At 42.1% G+C, this 18,349-nt stretch overlaps 1 protein-coding gene and 1 non-coding gene across 15 annotated transcripts in view; both read right to left on the reverse strand.

Moving 5' to 3' along the window:
* Window positions 1-18,349, reverse strand: part of LOC119011385 (anoctamin-8-like) — a 44,381-nt gene that overhangs the window by 3,583 nt on the left and 22,449 nt on the right. For 6 of the 14 annotated variants that reach the window (XM_037084451.1, XM_037084456.1, XM_037084449.1 and 3 more), the window contains 16 exons: window positions 16,614-16,766; window positions 14,024-14,356; window positions 11,146-11,256; window positions 8,331-8,463; window positions 6,233-6,371; window positions 5,573-5,669; window positions 5,219-5,335; window positions 4,918-5,045; window positions 4,452-4,613; window positions 3,503-3,655; window positions 3,009-3,135; window positions 2,532-2,587; window positions 2,345-2,419; window positions 884-1,378; window positions 480-659; window positions 199-390 (listed from right to left, as the gene is read on the reverse strand). In XM_037084451.1, coding sequence (XP_036940346.1) covers window positions 199-390; window positions 480-659; window positions 884-1,378; window positions 2,345-2,419; window positions 2,532-2,587; window positions 3,009-3,135; window positions 3,503-3,655; window positions 4,452-4,613; window positions 4,918-5,045; window positions 5,219-5,335; window positions 5,573-5,669; window positions 6,233-6,371; window positions 8,331-8,463; window positions 11,146-11,256; window positions 14,024-14,240 — 2,382 coding nt within the window. In that variant the 5' untranslated portion in view covers window positions 14,241-14,356; window positions 16,614-16,766. Of the gene's footprint in view, window positions 1-198; window positions 391-479; window positions 660-883; window positions 1,379-2,344; window positions 2,420-2,531; window positions 2,588-3,008; window positions 3,136-3,502; window positions 3,656-4,451; window positions 4,614-4,917; window positions 5,046-5,218; window positions 5,336-5,572; window positions 5,670-6,232; window positions 6,372-8,330; window positions 8,464-11,140; window positions 11,257-13,753; window positions 13,837-14,023; window positions 14,357-16,607; window positions 16,767-18,349 lie in introns of those variants that run through there. The other 8 variants (XM_037084459.1, XM_037084458.1, XM_037084455.1 and 5 more) reach the window with 8 other exon arrangements.
* On the reverse strand, window positions 3,951-4,023 carry trnak-cuu. Its single transcript has one exon. It is a non-coding gene; the product is annotated as a tRNA-Lys (tRNA).

The raw sequence follows: 18,349 nt of genomic DNA on the forward strand, positions 1-18,349 counted from the left end.
AGTGTTTGTGTTAAGTTATTATTAATGTCCGAACGTTTGGACAAGATGCTTCGGCAAAATTGTTGTTTTTCATGCCAATAAAACCCCTTTTGAACTGAACTGAACTGAACTGAGAAACGTAAAGGCCGATGTGATCACGTGCCCCCATGATGTGGCCCGGAGGATCCACTGACATTTTTCCAAAACCAAACGACTGACCTGCCATTGTCCGATGTTCTCCACTCTCTGTCCAAAGGGTCTCTGGAGGCCGGTACAGAGCTTCAGGGCATCGCTGCGGATCTCGATGATGTTGTTGATCAGAGCACACATGGCCGCCAGGGGAAACGCAGACGAGAAGAGCACCACGTAGCCAAACTGAATAAACATTTCCTGGTAGTCCTGAAGCGTATCCTGTTGAAGTCAGACATCATAAAGCAATATTAGTTTATTGTAGCTATATAGTAGTGGCTATATTAACGATTTAGTCAAATAAGGCCCACCTCGTACGTCTGCATACAGCTCTCAATCTCAGCCTGGGTCAGAGTGACAGTTTTGGGCTCTTCTGGTGGATCAATCCATGACTTTTTATCCTCCTTCGCCTCACCAACATTCTTTCTTCTCTGACAGAGAGAGTCAGATTCCTTTGGAGAGGACACAGTGCCATTCTCCTTGGTCGCCTGCTAAAGTAAACATTAGACTACAATACTTTTTGTTGTGACTACTTAAATATCTTACATAGTTTAATCTGGATCTACTAGCATACTACCTGCAAGAATGAGATCAACCTCTAAAGACATGATAGGATATGAACAATTTGAACTGTACTGGATAGTTACATGATAGAAATAAGCCAAAACGCTAAAAAGTAGGGATGATAAATCGTAGTATGAAACAGACCACATACTTGACCCAGCGATTCACAGTCACTGTCCTCATCACAGCTGTCAAAGATACTTGAGGGATCCATCCCGTCCTCTACCAGTGTGGGGCTGTCCTCGAGGGAGTTTTCGTACATCGTCTGCGCTTCCGTCCTGACATCCTGGTAGTCAACCTTCTCTGTGAAGCTGACTTTACGTTGCTTCAGAGCGCTGTCATTCATGTCCCACTCTTCCTCTGTCAGCCTGAATCCGGCTTTCAGATCCCCTCTTCTCCTTGGCTCTGGGTTACCGTTAGCGGTGTGGCTGACAGGGATCCCCCTGGGACCCAGAAAAGAATAAGCCATTGAGGCTTGGGCCTTTCCCAGAGCCAGGCGGCCATACTTGAGTATGATGGCTTGGAGCAGCTCCAACAGCACCTTTGGGGTGAAGACGCCCAGCTTGTTTTGCTCGTAGAGATATGGCTGCAGGACCTCTTTGATGTTCTGTAGGAACTGGCGGAAGATCAGCAGAGTGGCGAGCATCTGTGAGGAGCAGGACAACTTCTGTTACTGTGCTGAATGAACACATTCACACGCTCATCAAGTGCAAGCGTATGTGATTCAGTCTGACCGAAGGTACAAATTCAGTTCACTGCCTGGCATCATCTCAGGACAGTTACAGCATCAGCACATTAAAGGTGCAGTGTGTAGGGCTTAGTGTTATCTGGTAGTGAACACCCCTCGTCTTAACCTTCACTACAGGGTTTGCTAACTAGCTTCCTCCAGTACCTACTGTATTAACTAAAAGAACATAACATAAGGTAATGTAACTGCTTTTGGGGTTACAGGTTAGCTTACGTTCATGACTGGCATTATGTATAAGGGTATATTGCCCCTTTGTAGCTGGCTCTGGATAATTCAGCCAACTTTACTCCAGAGCTTTTTGCATGACAAACAGATCTGTTACGACTCATTTAAAATGTATTTTTCTCTTATATTAAAAACATTAAAAGTTAAATCTTGTTTGGAATTTCAGTTATAGTAGAGTAAAACAACATTATGATCTTACATTATTCCTTATCATATGTATAATACTTAATAAACCAGCTCTACACTGGAATAACATTTCTTTATTGACTGTATTCTACATGGATCATCACAGATGAGGATGACCTCAGGCCTAAGGCTGCAGCTATAGCCTCTTTCAGCAAAGTATCATTTATGTAGCCAGCAAGTGTGTATTTAAGATCCCCTTTAAAAGATTCTTCATAAGTCTGCCAGAGACAGTGTTTTCAATCAGTTAGCTTCATGCGAACCAGAACTGACGGTTGCTGGCTGCCTCAAATTAGCAAGAATTTTGTATGGAAAAATGAACACCATCATTTTGAACTGCATATGTCCCACGTGAAAAAGCTTTAAAGGCAGATGTACAACAGTGACTAAGGAGTGTGGGGCTAAGCTTAGCTCTCAGGAGTTAATGTTTGGGATGCTGCCAACAGGTGCCGTTACCTCCTTCAGTCGTTCCATGTCCTTGAGGTAGAACCCAATGTAGAAAAGGCTAAGGTAAGAGTTGATGAATTCAAACTGTAATACAACCACATAAAAAAGGAAACATTACAGGAAGTCAAACAATTACTCAACCAAGATGAAATGTCTCTTTTTCGCCTCAAACAGAAGAGCAGGAGGCGTGACTTACAAAAACCATCTTGATGATGAGATTATTCTCATAGGCACTCTGAAGTCTGTAGTTCTCTGGAGGAAGAAATATAGGAGAAGCATTGTTAACTGTGCAGCTGAATGACAGTAAAAAGGTTCTTTTATCTTTAACTGCCTCATAGATCTCACACTGAGAATGGAAAGGACAGGAACATCACAGCTTAAAGGAGACATTATGCTTTTTTGCCCCCCCCCCCTTCAGTTTGTTACTCTTGAGCATGTAAAAGGTCTTTAAAGATAAAAAGGTCAAAGTCTGCAACAACGGAAGCTTCACTCTCCCACAGAAAACACTGTTCTTCAAACATCTTGTCAGTCATTCCAACTTGCATGACACACATTTGCATAATTTATGTATAGTTCAACACACATTAGTTTCTGCTGTTGTTAGCTGTGTTAGCTCAGGTGTCTGTCTCTATCGTGTTTCACAGAGGTAATAATTCACTAATGTGTCTCTTACCCATGTCATTCAACCAGTAAGCGATCTTCTTATAGACTTCATCACACACGGTTACAGTAACAGCCAGAAGTATCTTGGGAATGAATCTTGTGATACCAGGTAGCTCCTGAATCTCCATCACCACTTCCTGCAAAGTGCATTGAATATGATAAATATTTAATCAGTCCTATTCATTCGTAAGTCTCAAAACCCACAGCTATTTTTAAAAGGCTATTAAATTAATATGAGCTGGCAAGAAGTATGTTTGATGTGTTTTGTTTAACCTGTTGATGTTGTTATCATTTACAGATTCAAGTGGAGCCATATAACACACTGTAATGTTGCTCTGTGCGTCTTGCTGTTGCTTAACTGTTGTATAATTAATGATGTTTACTGCAAGGCTGGATTTTAGCTCTTTTTTTTTTACATTATCAAGCCCATTTATCAGCCCCAGACTATATCAACTCCATTTCTGTCTTTCCATTAAACTTGAATGCTGTGTTATCTGTTCCGACCTGCAGTTCCAGGCAGAGGAGCATGGCGAGGAAGACAAAACAGAGACAGAGGAGGCAGATGGGCAGGCTGACCAGCCACCTGAACACAGCTCTCTTCCAGGGTGGGTAGTAGAACTCCTCACAGCCTGTAACAGGACTGCAGCGCTTCACTCCCTGCAGAGACAGCAAAGGAAGAAAAAAACAGTCAGGGAGGGTAGTAGAAACAGTTTATTGTGTCATGATTGCAATCATCTTAACTGGAAAATGGATGATCACAAATTTGTGTGCAAGATGTGCTCCATAATAACTGATTTCTTGTCTGATTGCATTTCTTTTTTTTTGTTCACAGCAATTAAAGCTTAGTCAAGAGATTTTTACTTCAGTCAAAGCTGCTCTGGTTTTATAAGGTTCTTTATTATCTCACATTATGGTGTTGTTGTGGCCAGAAGTAACTCCTCAAAAGGTTTATCGCCCAACGTGGGGCTCGAACCCACGACCCTGAGATTAAGAGTCTCATGCTCTACCGACTGAGCTAGCCGGGCATGTTAGCACAATACCCCATGTGTCTTTTCAAAGGGCCCACCCACTCCCCCTCCCCAGAACTCTATTCATACCACAAAACAGGAAACGTGTGGCGGCGGGAGAGAGGCTGCCTTCCCCCATCTCCTCTCAGAGCACATGGTGTGTGAAAACACCCTCCTCTTGTAAACATGATCACATTTCCTGGTATAGTGTGTGCCGATTCTCTAGTGTTGCGCAAGTGCTTGCTGATAAAACTCAACAACTTAACAGGGGGAGAGTGGAACTATAGCACTGAAATGAAAGAATTGCTGTAGGTGATGTCACTGCTAGTGCATAAAGCTTTTTGAGAAGTGTAGAGGGTTTTTCAAAAGTGACTATGAATGTTTGGGAGTCAAAGCAAAGCTGCTAACGCACTGCTGCATGTCTGAGCTTCTGTAACTATCCTCACCCTGAACTGTGGCCTGGGCTCCTCCAAGGACTCAGCGGGGGTGTCCAGCGTGCCCCACTTGTAGGCCAGCTCCGCCTCTCGCCTCTTCCAGCGCTCCAGAAACAATGTTGCCCACACAACATTGAAGAGGGCAAAAACCACACAGCAGATATCCTGACTTGTCTATGAGAGAGTCAAAAGATGCTTACATAAGCTGTGAAAGTGTGATTATGTACTTTTGTGTGGGTACTGTGTGCTGCTTCAACTTAGTGCAAACTTCTTGCTTTTACAAAACAGGCAAGGGATCTAATATACAACATCGAAGGACGGACAGCAAAATAGAAAAGCCGCGGTAAAATCCTGATGTTCCTGTCATCAAAATTAAAATAATATGTAGATGAACAAATCCTCATCTGCACACATGTATTTCGACAGTTAAACAGTGGTGATCAGTAATATCATTATAAGCAGAAGAGGGTTCAAGCACCTGGTCAGCCTCTGCAAGTATCCAGAGCAGAAAGCCGATGACAGCAGGGTAAAGCATGGAGTTAGTGTAGAAACCAAGCCAGGCGAAATACATGCCGATCTTTACTCCAAAGTAGTCACAGATATCATCTGCAAGATAGAAAAAAGTGTAAACAGCTAATTTTGGGAAGAAGAAGAAGCGTCGTGTTTCAGTTACATTAACAACAAAGTCTTATGATTTATGGTATAAATGAATGTGACTTGATTTGCTGTTTACTCTCCTGTCAAATGTTCCTCAAAATAAAATGAGGATATTCTCCTACCCAGAGGCTGCCTTTCACACACAGCCTGGACCCAAGATGTCATCAGCTGGTTGAGGATCCTCTGCTCATGGAGGGGAAACATCTGATGGATAACTCCCCGAGCCACCAGCTCTGGAACTGAAGGAGACACATGAAACACAAAACGTACATGAACCGTGAAACGTACACATTGCATCTAAGGTGACATGTAGTCCATGTTTGACAGATCAGATGAATGTAATGTTCATATGTAGTTCTTCAAATGTCAAATGAAATCCACAGCACAAATTACAGATGCTATTTAGATAAGGAAGAGAAACAGAAAAAAGATGCATGCACTAAAAAGAGTCAAAATGTAAAAAAAAAACAGCATACTGATTGGCTGTCCCTCCAGGAAGTGAATGTTGTGAAGCACCTCCCCCTGTTTGGCTCGCAGATTGTCCAGCCAGTATTTTATGATGCTCTGACGCTCCTAAAAAAGATCATAGTTAGAGGGAGAAGAAAAGATTAATCATAATAATTGTATAAGTGTATGTTTATCCCTAAAATATAACTGCAAATAACAGCAACAAAATCTTCTAAGGATGGTTCCGACTCTGGCCTCAGGGAGTGCTACTGCATATTTGAAAAAAACTAGTATAAAACATTTTGTGGCTCCAGATGAAGCTGCATTTCATGTGATAAATTGCCTCTAGTGATTTCTCTCAGTGACTATGTTACATTGTGGGTAATGTAGGTGCAATTTAAAAGCAAATGATCAAAATCTATACAGCAGAACCAGAGATAATGCCTCTTCATTCCACCTATTCTTCTTCTTGTCCGAACCTGGTGCCTGCATTACCTGACTGCTCGCTGAGTGACATCACTGGAGGCAATTTATCAGATTATGTGCAGCTTCCTCTGGAGCCACAAAAAGCTTTACACTATCTTTTAAACATCTGCCGTAGTTGGCGGAGTTACACTTTGATAACACATCAAAGTTGTACCCACAACCTTGACATGCGGCTCACATGGCCAACTGTTTTCACTTCTAACCTGTGAGGTAAAGAAGCAGAGCTCGCTCTCTATGTTCTCATAGATGTTGTCCTCGTCACAGGAAAAGCGCCGCATCCCGCCGCCAAACTGCGGTTTGACAGCCTTGTGCATGCCCATCTGCTCTGCGCCGCGCAGTAAGCTGAGGGTCAGGAGAGAGAGGGGGAATATGAGCAGCAGGATTAAAAACCTGCGTGTCGAGGCTGGACTGACTGCAGATGCTTGATGGATTAAGTGCAGAGGGTAAGTACACCACAAACTGTAACACTCACACAGCTGTCACTCATAACTGTCACCGTGGTTTCCAAAGTCTGAATGCTTACGTGTGCTTAAATGAATAGGTTCACATTTTGGGAGATAACACATAACCTCCCATAAGAACACAACACGTTTAAGTAAAGAAACGAGCTAGGCGTTCTTCCTCCAGCTGCCTGCTTACGACGTCTTCCATTAAGCCACACCCAAGATGACTGTTGTTCCAGTACATCAAGCTGGCAAACTAAAGTAAAGCCCTTTTCACATAGACACTCTGCATTATTGCTGCAAACAAGGCTCGCCTTTATGTCGCCTCTGTTTGTTCAAACTGAACCAAACAGTGCTGGCTTAAAGCGCTCTGGTGTGTCATGACAATGACATCCGTGTTTTTTAACGTGCCTTCACCTCTTTATACAAACATGTATCTGCTGACTGTTTATAATCATATGGATGCTGCTATAATGTGTTGTGACTGAGATCCTGACCCATCATGCAATTTCCGTTTTTTGCTCTAAATTACATTTTTACACAATCGCCGTCAGTAAATAGAGGACCCCTTCTGACTGTCACTCATGGGAAGGGATCCTGTTTTCTTGGGGAAAGTTCACTGAAGTCTCGGCCGGAAGGGCTGACAGAACACAATGGTGGAAGGCGCCAAAGACATAGTGAGTTGAAGGTTTTTGCTCTGAATCGCGTCACATAATCAACACCATTCAACTGCAGGAGCCGCCTGGCTCTGCTGCCGGGGACAGGCGTTGTTTTTTTTCGGGCAGAAATGTGACAAAGAGACGAGTTAAGGATTTATTCAGCTGTCCGACTGTGAACATCATCAGACAGACACACCCCTGATCGACGCCGCCAGCTTCTCCATTCACACAGACACCATCTTGCCTCTGCTACAGCTTTGTTACTACCTCTGGTGGGTGATCAGGGGTGGTTTGAAACTGTCCCCATTCTCCATCTCTGTATCTTTCACACAGACGTTGTGGCAGAGCAGAGCAGTGTGAATGGGGCTTAAGATGGCGGCCTCTAGGAATATCTTTCTGGTGTTTGCTCTTTTCTGAGTGCATGCGGCAGTATTTTGCCTGTACAAACACCTTGGCAATATGTCCAAAGATAGAAGTTGGACAGTACTGTGTGTATGACTGATTTAATGAAACACAAATATGACAAAGGTTACTATAAAAAGTATATGCTACAGGTTTCACTTTGTGTTGAAATGAGGAGCAGCCATCTTGGATTTTGAGGTCTGGGTGACTGTGGTTTACCACGGGAAATCTGACGTGCAAGCTGAAATTTATGAGTACTAAATTAGAAATTTGATTTTATGCAAAGCTAAGCTAAGTGATTCCTGCCTCTAATTTCATGGTTTAATGGACAAACATGAGAGTGATCTCAACTTTCCCATCTAACTCCAGGCAATAAAGTGAATAAGCTTGTCTCCTCAAATGTTAAACTCTACCAAATCAGCACATTGCTTTATGGATGTAGAATCTCTGTCACACCAAAATGCTTCATTTCAAGTGGTCTGTTGTGGCACATTCGACCTTAATCAAAAAATTGCATCTTCTGCAATTTAGATATTGCACTAGTCAATACTAAAATATTGATAATAATTCAATTAATTGTTCAGCCCTGGTAATAAATAGGTCAAACGTTGCCAGTAGGAATAATATTTCTATAACCATGTCCATCCATTATTCTAACCAAGTACCAGCTCTCAGTGTTGGAAAAGTACAGACCTGGCAAAATGTCCTCACTCAGAATTGTTCAAACAAAGACAGAAGCAGCCCACACATGCGTGCACACACACAGAGAGAGCAAAGTGTGAATTTCGGAGTCTTACTTCTCGAACGTTGTCGTGATGAAGAAGGCGTGTGTCTGGGTGTGCTTATGCTGTCGAACCTGAATGCTGACTTGTGGGATTCCAACACGGATCTGATTCAGGAGCCACAGCAGAGTGTGGTCATCGATTGTATCTGGATGGAGAATTGACAGTTTCATCATATGTCAGACAGACAGACAACAGTTTCTTTGTCTACATTCACTTTAATTCCCCACACATCCACAGGCATGTTTGCAGAAAGCAGGAAATGATGAATTTACAGCCGCATAAAGAGGCCGGAACAGGCTCACTATTCACCATCCTGACAGAACGGCCAAGAGGCAGTAGAGCGGTGATGGCGGTAAAAGGTCAATTCAATTAAATCCCTGTCTACATGCAGTATATCACCAACATTATTCCATAGGTTGAGGAGATGGGCATTAACCCAGACTGATTCCAGTGGTTTCAGCCAACTGTGTGCAGCATATAGCGTCTCAATTCCTCAGTGTGTGTGCCCTTTGTACGATTACACCCATGACACTATTTTATATCTAAAATAAATTGGAAATTATTGATACTTTAGATCCTTCCAGATGTATGTCAGTGATTTACAGTGTTTACATGTCCAGAATGTTGGTTTGAAGTGATCTGCTTACTGTAAGAGTCCTGGAAATCATCACACAAACGGTTTGTTTTACTCATTTGACAAAACTAACAAAGCTTTACAGTAGAACTGCGGGATTCAGTGGTCTTAACATTTAAATTATTGAACTTGTCGAAGACTGACTTGATGATTGACACATCTGACGATTACCAATTACAGTTTTGCTTTACAACATTGCTCCACTTCTGTTCCATATAGAGTCATTAAATGCAGCAGGGTTATCTGAATTAAGATTCAGCATCACCATATTGACCTTTCAGGTTGTACAAAATATTACAATTGCAGGCTTGGCTTAAAATGTGACATTTGAATTTTACTTCCTCCACAATGTGGACTTACTCAATATCTCAGTTTCTTTTTTTGTGGTTTTACCCAGGCTACAACTGTGGAAAGGTCATACGCTTTACATTGTTTAGTCTCAGTTTTGTAAATTCTTCACATTCATCATAATAAACAGGCTGTGTCCAAAAACACTTGCTAATCACTATAAATTGCACTATACACTGAGTTTGTCAATTTGCAGTGCTGTGGGACTGTATAGTGGGAATCATTATACCCTACAGAGGTGATGCAAAGTATCCCACAATACATGTGAAAAGTAGTGTACAGCCAACAGTCAATAACTAAGCATTATATACCATCACGCATTGAGCTGGAGGTGTAAAAATGGCCCAAGTGCTGTCCAAAAGTGTTTTTCATTTGCCCAATGAGCGCACTATATAGTCCTATAGATGCAGTGTGTATAGAGCAGTGAATGAGTGGGTGATTTCTGACACTGCCATTGACTCTTTGATTTAGTTTACAGATGACAGACGACAAGAAAAAGATACATTAAAAAATTCTCGCTTAAAATGAAATGTGCAGCTACAACACTGTAAACAAGTTAAACAGTCTTGAAGCACAGAGACTGAAGCACTGAAAGTAGTTGACCTGTCAGTTGTAATGCAAGACATCAAAGTAGTTAAAGTATTTGCTGTAATGGAAGAGATGAAAGTAGTTGAGCTGGAAATGATGAAAGCCATCGAAATTTCAGTTCAAGCTGAAGCAGCAATGATAGTTTTGGTGTGCACTGTGGACAGCCGAAGTCTCAGTTGGTTTAATGTCACATAAACTGGTTTAACAGACTAATAACGTAGCGCTTCCCCAAAAATCCCAAGAGCTTTGTACTCAGAACAGCCACGGGGAAGAGAAATGGAAGGAAGTTCTTTATGTGTATTTTCATGTTCAGTGTCATCTACCACATTGTGTATGTAAGTGTGTTTGTTTGGTTGTGCATTTGAATGTTGGTAAAAATGGCTGGAGTCCATGTTAATGCTCACATTATTTCTATTCTATGAGCAGTTATCCATAGGGCTTGACAATCCATTTTACACAGCTACATATGTGAGAAAGTGTAAAGCCTTCTGTGGCTCCAGAGGAAACTGCGTGTAATCTGATACATTTCTAGTTCTTCTAATGATGTCACTCAGTAGCTAAGATGCATTGTGGGTTATGTGGGCACTAGGTTTTGAAAGGCAGTCCACCGGTCTAGCATTGTAGTCCTGCAATTGATGTTGAAAAACAAATGATCAAAATCGATACTGAACCAGAGATGTCACATTTTCTTTATTCAACACACTCAGTTTCTTTTGAAAACCCTGTGTCTACATTAACCACAATGTAGTTTAGCCACTGCTTGTGGCTAAATTGGTCACTGGAGGCATTTTATGAGATTACATGAAGCTTCCTCTGTCTGAAACAAAAAGAGGCTTTATACTTCTTTTTCACGGATATAGTAATCCCCAAAGCCTGTAAACACAATTTAAAGTGTAAAGTTGGCGGGGTTACCCTTTAAGTTATTTTGTAAAACGTGCAGGCAACATGATACGTTGAGTACACTGAATGTGTATGAATATAATCTGTCTGAGTCGAATTGCAAAGTTAGTTGATAAAATGTTTCCAGTTCACATTTTCATGCCAACCACTGCAGCTTCCTTACAAAACACTGCAGACAGGGCTGGTCTGTGGATACAGGTACAGTAAATGGATGAGATCTAATTGTCCCCAGAGACTGCTTCAAGTCCGGAGTGGCTGGCTGCCCACCAAAGACATTTAATGAGGGTGCGCTAGTCCCCCCACAGTGAGGCATTCATCTCAGGACGTACAGGGAGGACAGGCTGGAGCTTACCATACCTGGGAATGTCATCAGGATATCACAGTTTTCGGTGGGCACCATCTTGAGCCAGGACTTCCGGGACATAATGTAGTGTCTGGCCTGCAGAAGGCGCTTCCCAAACAATTTATCTAAAAGGAAAAGAGGGGAAGCAGGGTGAGAAGGAGTCAAACTGTGGTTAATAAGGTTTAAAGTGAATGAGAATGAGGGCTTGATAGAGAGTGTGAGAGAGCAGGCAGATGGTGATATTTTGTCATCAGGGTGATCAAGGACACAGATGACAGGTTAGATATTAGTCTGTCCCTATAACTCATCACTGACGATGTTCTCCACCATATTCTTTGTCCTTCCAATTTTCTGCTCCGTCATGGAGACTTGAGGGAAAAAGATGAAAATGCTTGAAACTATTGTTCAGCCAGCATGAAGGTTGACTGTGCTGCACTGGTCATATGGCTTTGAGCAAATACTGTGAGCTCTAAACAAACAGATTATCTGTGAACTGGCGGCTGGTGTGTAACAAGCCAGCCGCAGACTAGCTTTTCAAGTCTGTCTCTACAACAAAGCAACAGGCCGTCCTACTTACATTGTCTCAGTGCAGTGTTTGCTCTGAAGTCATCAAGCTTTTTCTTCTTTCACACGTTGGTTCTCACACTAAAGTCACACTCTCTGTCTCACGCAAGCACAACAGTGACTGAGCAATCTCTGTATTGCTCACTGAATTGTACCGTGACACTCTCAGGATGTGTCTCTAATCAGGGTCTCGCATCTGCAGCATAACTGCATTATCGCACCATCGACTTATCCCTCTTATTGAGAGCCTTTAGTGCTGCTGTCGTCTCTCTGTATAGTGGTGTTATGAACAGATATGCCAACCCAGTGACTGCGATAATTAATAAACTGCTACTATAATACTAGGCTGATCATGTTTCTTGTGCAGTAGAGCAGAACTGTGTGTAAGCCAAAGTTTGTGCCAAATGATGCAATACAAGCCGAGTCGCTGACACCGTACGCTCTTTTCCTTTGTCTTACATGTGCTGTCTGTTTCTGAATACTTCAGAGCGATCGTCTATGATCGTCGCTGACGTCGTCATCGCTCATTAAGGCCACATGACCAGGAGATGTATCTGACATGCAAATCTCTCTGCCAGGGAGCAGCGATTTATCCACTCAGAGCTGCATTACCATGTATGATGAGAAGACTTAATGTCCATCTGCCGTAAAGAAGCCAAAGAACTACAGTATACTCTATATTAAACATCTTTAAATTCTTCCTTTGGTTGTCTTTCACTATAATTTTATCAAAACATGCAAGTACTCCCAACAGATTCACCTGTCAATTTACCTTAGCACAGTCACAACTTTATAACATAGGTGTATCCTTATTTTAGAAATTTTGACTCCAGAACTGACTGTTCTACCTACTAGGAGTTCTGCCCTTTGCCAGTATATGGTTATTTTACATTGGACTAATGGTGCCCATGTTAAAGGTATATGTGAAGGGTAATTTATATATCATATTACAACACCAGCTTCGTAAATTAAAAGTAAGATCGAGTCTCTTTAGACAGCATAATAGAAAAACAAACTATTTGTGGAGTGGAATGTAAAAGATGAATTGATGGAGTCTCACGGCCTGGGGACAGAAGCTGCTCTGCGGTCTGGGGTTTTGGATATTTCTGCATCTTTTGCCAGACTGTAACAGGGGTAGGTGTCTTTTAGTATGTTTGGGCTCTACAGAGCAGCTACTTTCCTCAGGCTGTGAGACATGGACATGCTGTATATATTGTAATCAGATTTTGCGATTCTCACTCTTTATGGTGAACATCGGTTATATGTCTTGAGTTTTAATTTCTATAACTAAACAATAAATACTGATTATGGATTTAGATAGGCTGAGATTACTGATTTTCAAAGTTATGTTCTAATACCACCCAAATGAGCTTGGTAATCAGTCACATTTAACCCAAATCATGACTCTCTGCTGAAGATATAAAGGTGTCATTAAACTGACAACTGCCAACAATCAATGACATCTACCAAACCAATCAACCAAAACCCCACCATCCCACTAGCTGCTCATATAAACAATGGTGGTATATCCACCTTCAGGGATCTTTAAAGTTCAATACATTTTGGATCCCTATCACCTGTCCCGACCAAATACATTTCATTTTCTACAATAGATTAAGATTAGTTGGTGTTAACTCAAGACTGAAACCAAAGCAATTACTGCAGTAACATTGTTCAGGCTGAGATTGTTCAGCTTATGTAATCATATCTAGATGACAAGACCTCTGCCCAGTCTCTTCTTTGTCAGCGATGCTGAATGGTCATAAAAATCAACATTTCAGGGGCCCAAGAGAAGACGGTGGACAATAAGGGCGCCCAGTGAAAAAACAAAAACCCCAATATTCACTGTTACTAAGTTAACCTCAGAAGGCAGACATTTGCTTACTCACCACTGAAACATTTTCCCTGTAAAAAAAAACCAAAAAAAAAAACCCCCAATATCTTCAAGACTTCAACACCTGAGCCAAAACGGACACAGATGACACCTGAGCCTGCAACTCAATCTATAGTCTCCTGTGAGTGTAGTGTGGCACGGCAGCCCGCCGGGACATCACGCACCTCCGCTGCACATGACTCCTGCATGCACCTGTGGACCACTGACGTCTGACTCTTCACGGGCCTGTCTCCGCCGGAATGCGCCACTATGTAGCGGGAGAAGGGAAGACAGATGACTGACCCCCCTCAGTCCCCCTGTGAGTCACTCACTGGAGTGAAGTCTATCAGGCATCTGTGACTGCACCATATTGTCTGTGCACTGTAGTTTCATACCCCCCCCCCCAAATGATGATATCCACCACCCGCATTTTTACCGTTTCTCTCGACACTCACCGAGCACTGCGGACGGCGATAAGGAGGACGTTTGCTGCTCCTGCTGCTGCTGCTGCTGGTGTTGGTTGCTGGTCCTGTCCTGCTGATCGCTCGGCACCGTCCTCTCCATCCTCTCTCCTGCCCCGTCGCTGTCGTCGACGTCTGCGGTGCTGCTGCTGCTGCTGCTACTGTTTACAGTAGCGTCGCTATCAGCTGCTCCACTGGCCGCCGCTTGCATGGTGCTGTGCACAAGTACTCGCGGTGGGGATGGGGCTGGCAAGCCGCACTGCACGGAGGACTCTTCAGCTTTTTAATGCATGGCCGTGGCATGTAAAGGGAAAACCCCTAGTGTGTCTGAGAGATGAAGAGGAGGTGGAACAGGAGGGGGAGGAGGAGGAGGAGGAACATGATCATGGCATCTACACGTTACGCGCACCAGTCGTGACTGGGTGGTGACGACACAGTTTAGGGAAACACCGCTGCAGGTCTATAAACAATGTCGTGTGTGTGTCATGGCTGCACATGCAGAGCTGCAGGTGGTTCAATCGATCATCCAATCGATTATACGGATCAGGATTAATCTGTCAATACTGTACTATATATATGCCGCCATGACTTTCCCACACACTCTGTAAGACAACCAATCCTGAGTCGATGGACAGAGCCTGCAGGGGCAAAACTTATGTCACTAAAATTGATATTTTAGGGGACAATATGTAAGAATTGGCCACGTGTCAGAATCGTACTCAAAACGAATAAAGGGCAGCATATCACCAGCCTATCAACTGTAGCTGCCCTTAGCCAGTTAGCTCAGTTAGCCGTGTATCTAGTGGTTCAGTCGAGGATAACGGGAGAGTTGGTGTTTACGCTGCAAGCAAAGGATTTTTGGACAGGAACTGCTTGTAAGCATGGTAACCTCTGCAGGTATACAGATTACTCTACAACAAATACATAGAGCTCATGATGAGAAAAAAGGGGCTGCATATTCACATTCTGTGGATCATTTTAAAACATTTTCTTCCAAAAATCTTACATTCCTAGTGTTGTATCATAGGCAACTGGACGTGTTTAAGTTTCTTCAACACCTCTCGTGCAAGAGGCTACTTCAGTTCTAACTTGCTGGAGAGGAGTTGCAGGCTTTTAAACTTTGTGTGGGAGTGTCCTCACTGAGTTGTCCTCGACATGTGTGAGCTCTGAGTTTCTGAGTCATTAGAGCCGTCGTTGACCCAACTGCCCGTCACCTGGGTTGCTAGGGCGAGATGAGCCCAGGTGTGAATGTTTGTGAAACTGTCCAGAGAAGGAACGCAGTCCCAGTTTGACATTGATGGATTCCTTAAATCTTGCCCTTTAAATGCACATTTTAGACTAAAAGCCTATATAGCTACATCCATTAGATACTTGGCTTGACATAAAGACTGGAAACAGGAAAAAATATGCAACCCTAGCGCTGTATAGTTGTATCCTGTCAGGCCAGCACCTGTAAATCTCACAATTAGCATGTTGTATTTGTTTCTTTGTCTTTTCTGTACAAAAACAGGATTGTAAAACTCCAGGAAGTCGCCATGCTGCGCCATGCTGCTTTAAATTTAAATTTTAACCCCCCATAAATTTGTGGTTTCAGACTGAACATATTTTCTTATATAGATTAAACATTTACAGAGATAAAACTTGCTCCAACAGAACCATGCTGGCTGTTTCCCAATTTCAGATCTTTGTGTAAAGCTAAGCTAACCAGGTATCGATCACTTCTTCAAATTATCAACATGAAGTAAAATTTCCCAAAATGTCTCGTTAAACTCTTCATTTGAGTGAACACAGAACTTCAGTGGTGCAACTAGTTAAAGCAGCTACAAAGACCTTTGTTGATCATAAAGATCTTGATTTGGCTAGCACATGCATCGGTTTTTGAAGAGAGTGAAATAATACTTAAAACTTAATTTAAACACAGCTGTTTGTTGTTTATAATGTTATTATTTTGTGGGGTGGCCGACCCAGTGGCAAACATTAGGAATAGCAGAAATAGCCAATCTTCTCACTGCTTATATAGGTAACATAGAGACGTCAGTATTTCATTTCTATTGTTTCATAACCTGATAAAACATTCAAATTAGGCTACTAAAAGCAACTGACATGCAGTGAATGCGTGCTTTATGGGGCCCTGGGGGAGTGGGCCCCCTAGGAGCAGCTGCATTTAACTCCCACACACTGAATTAATTTACAGAATTATTCCTCAGTATCCAATATTTTTCATTTTGAATGAGCTCTAAGCAGTAAACTATTACATCCATTAACTGTTTTGTTTCATCGAAGACAAAAAAAAAAAACAGAATTAATGTAAGTACTATGTATTTATTAATTACCCTCAACGAGCCCTATAAACATGTTTCATCTGCCAACACTTTTCCTCAAGTGAGTACTCAAAACACTTTGAAAGCTAAACAGCTTGGAGAGGATAATAAGAGTGTAATTATTATACCATATGTTGCCAGTTTAAATGTTCATGTCTCATTCCCCAACAATATGAATAAAAAACTCTTGTGTGGGAATCATCTGCTCTACACGGCCAGAGCGATACTAATTTGATTTCTTGGGATCAATTACTCACTCACACCTTCTGTTGGAGCTGCCACACTGAGGCTCCTCGGTCCTCCTGCCTGTCACAGGTTCTGCCCGTCATGTCAACACATGGTCAAATTCTCCCTCACCTCTGTCTGCTGGTGGACTAGACTGGACTCTGACTGCAGACTGGATTCAAATGTGAGCTCTGGATTGAGAGAAGAATAAAGTCATCAGATTGATCAGTATAATGCCTGCTGAGTAAATATGCTATCTGGTTTAAACTAAATCCCTCCCTACATTGCAAAGCTTCTATCGTTTCTGAATTCTGATTTTGCAGCAGCAAATTATATGTTGATACAATAAATTTAGCTTTCCTGTAAAATATTATATTAACTTTATGTTTTGTAAATTACTGGACCCTTTAGCACTGTAAAAATAAATAGAAAGCAGAAGTAATCTTAATTACACATTGATGACACGTTAATTTTCCTCCAAGTCCAGTATGACAGTACACCACAATGGGCACTAGATGGAGGCAGTGGATAGTTTAAAGCTAACAGCCACAAGGGAAGTGTCAGGTTGCCACTGCATTGCTGGCCCAAGATGACAGGTTTCAATCTTATTATATAAACAAAAAATCTAACTTTAGTCTTGGGTGGCTTAACAGTATGTGACAGCCTCGATTCAAATGATGGGAGACTCCACTAAAACAATCCAAACAGGAAAAAAGGGAGTTCTTAGGAACTGATGACGCACAAAAACAGGAGCAGAGGAGGCACTGAAAGGTTTGAGGTTAAAGAGTCGGACTGCCCTCTTAAAAGAACCCTCCAAAATGCAAGACTGTTTGACATTTGAAATGAGCTGTAGATGTTCCAGAGAGATAATTTCTCTTGATTTTACTTTCTGTTTTACTAATATAGAAATAACTGATAACCTTGAAACAATATGGTAACTACCGGGAAACAATAACTTTTGGTCTCACTCAAAGTTGTGGTTTTTTTTTTATTCATCACAAGCAAATCTTTTGTCATCCCTGGATATAACAGGGTCAGAGAGTCATCCTGCAGAGCCATATTCACCCATCACCTAAACTTTGCCTCATTAGTTTAGCAGCTATCAGCACATGAGTTTACATCCGCTGATGATTACAAAGAGAAAATGTTGTGCAGCTTTGTGCCTTTACTGGTCTCTCAGTGACTGTGAAGGATTGAAACCAAATAACTGCAGTAGATTTATAGCTCTTTCTTAGCTGACTGGATGATCAGTAATCGCCTGATCCCTGCCTGTAGTCGTGTGGCAGCAGTGAGGCTTTCAGTATGTGATGGATAATCAATGACAGAGATAAATAGGACACTGTTGCAGCTGACCTGGGCTCACAGCAGCTCAGCTCATGACAACAGCTATTGACACTTGAGGAATAAGTCATTTGTCCCTAAGGAAAGCCTCTTCATTATTTCTTTGTCATACATTAACAATGGTGACCATAAAGCGGATGTTAGCATTTAGCTCAAATCACTGCTGTGCCTTTCAACATAATCAGAGTGGCTAGCATCACTGGTTACACTAGAATAGGACTGATGTTTTAGGGAAATATTTAAACTCAGCTTTAAAATGAACTTATTATAGTTTTCACAGTCATGGAAGTTCAGTTCAGTTGAAAGTATACCACACATGCAACAAAATACTTATAATCCCACTGAGCTGTGGAACATGAAAGAAAATTGGCAAAGTAGAGTGTGTTACTAAGTGTGAGGGAGGCTGACTGGGTGACTTTCTCATTCTGTATTC

Source organism: Acanthopagrus latus, chromosome 21 (assembly GCF_904848185.1).
Source record: "Acanthopagrus latus isolate v.2019 chromosome 21, fAcaLat1.1, whole genome shotgun sequence".
Lineage (NCBI taxonomy): Eukaryota > Metazoa > Chordata > Actinopteri > Spariformes > Sparidae > Acanthopagrus > Acanthopagrus latus.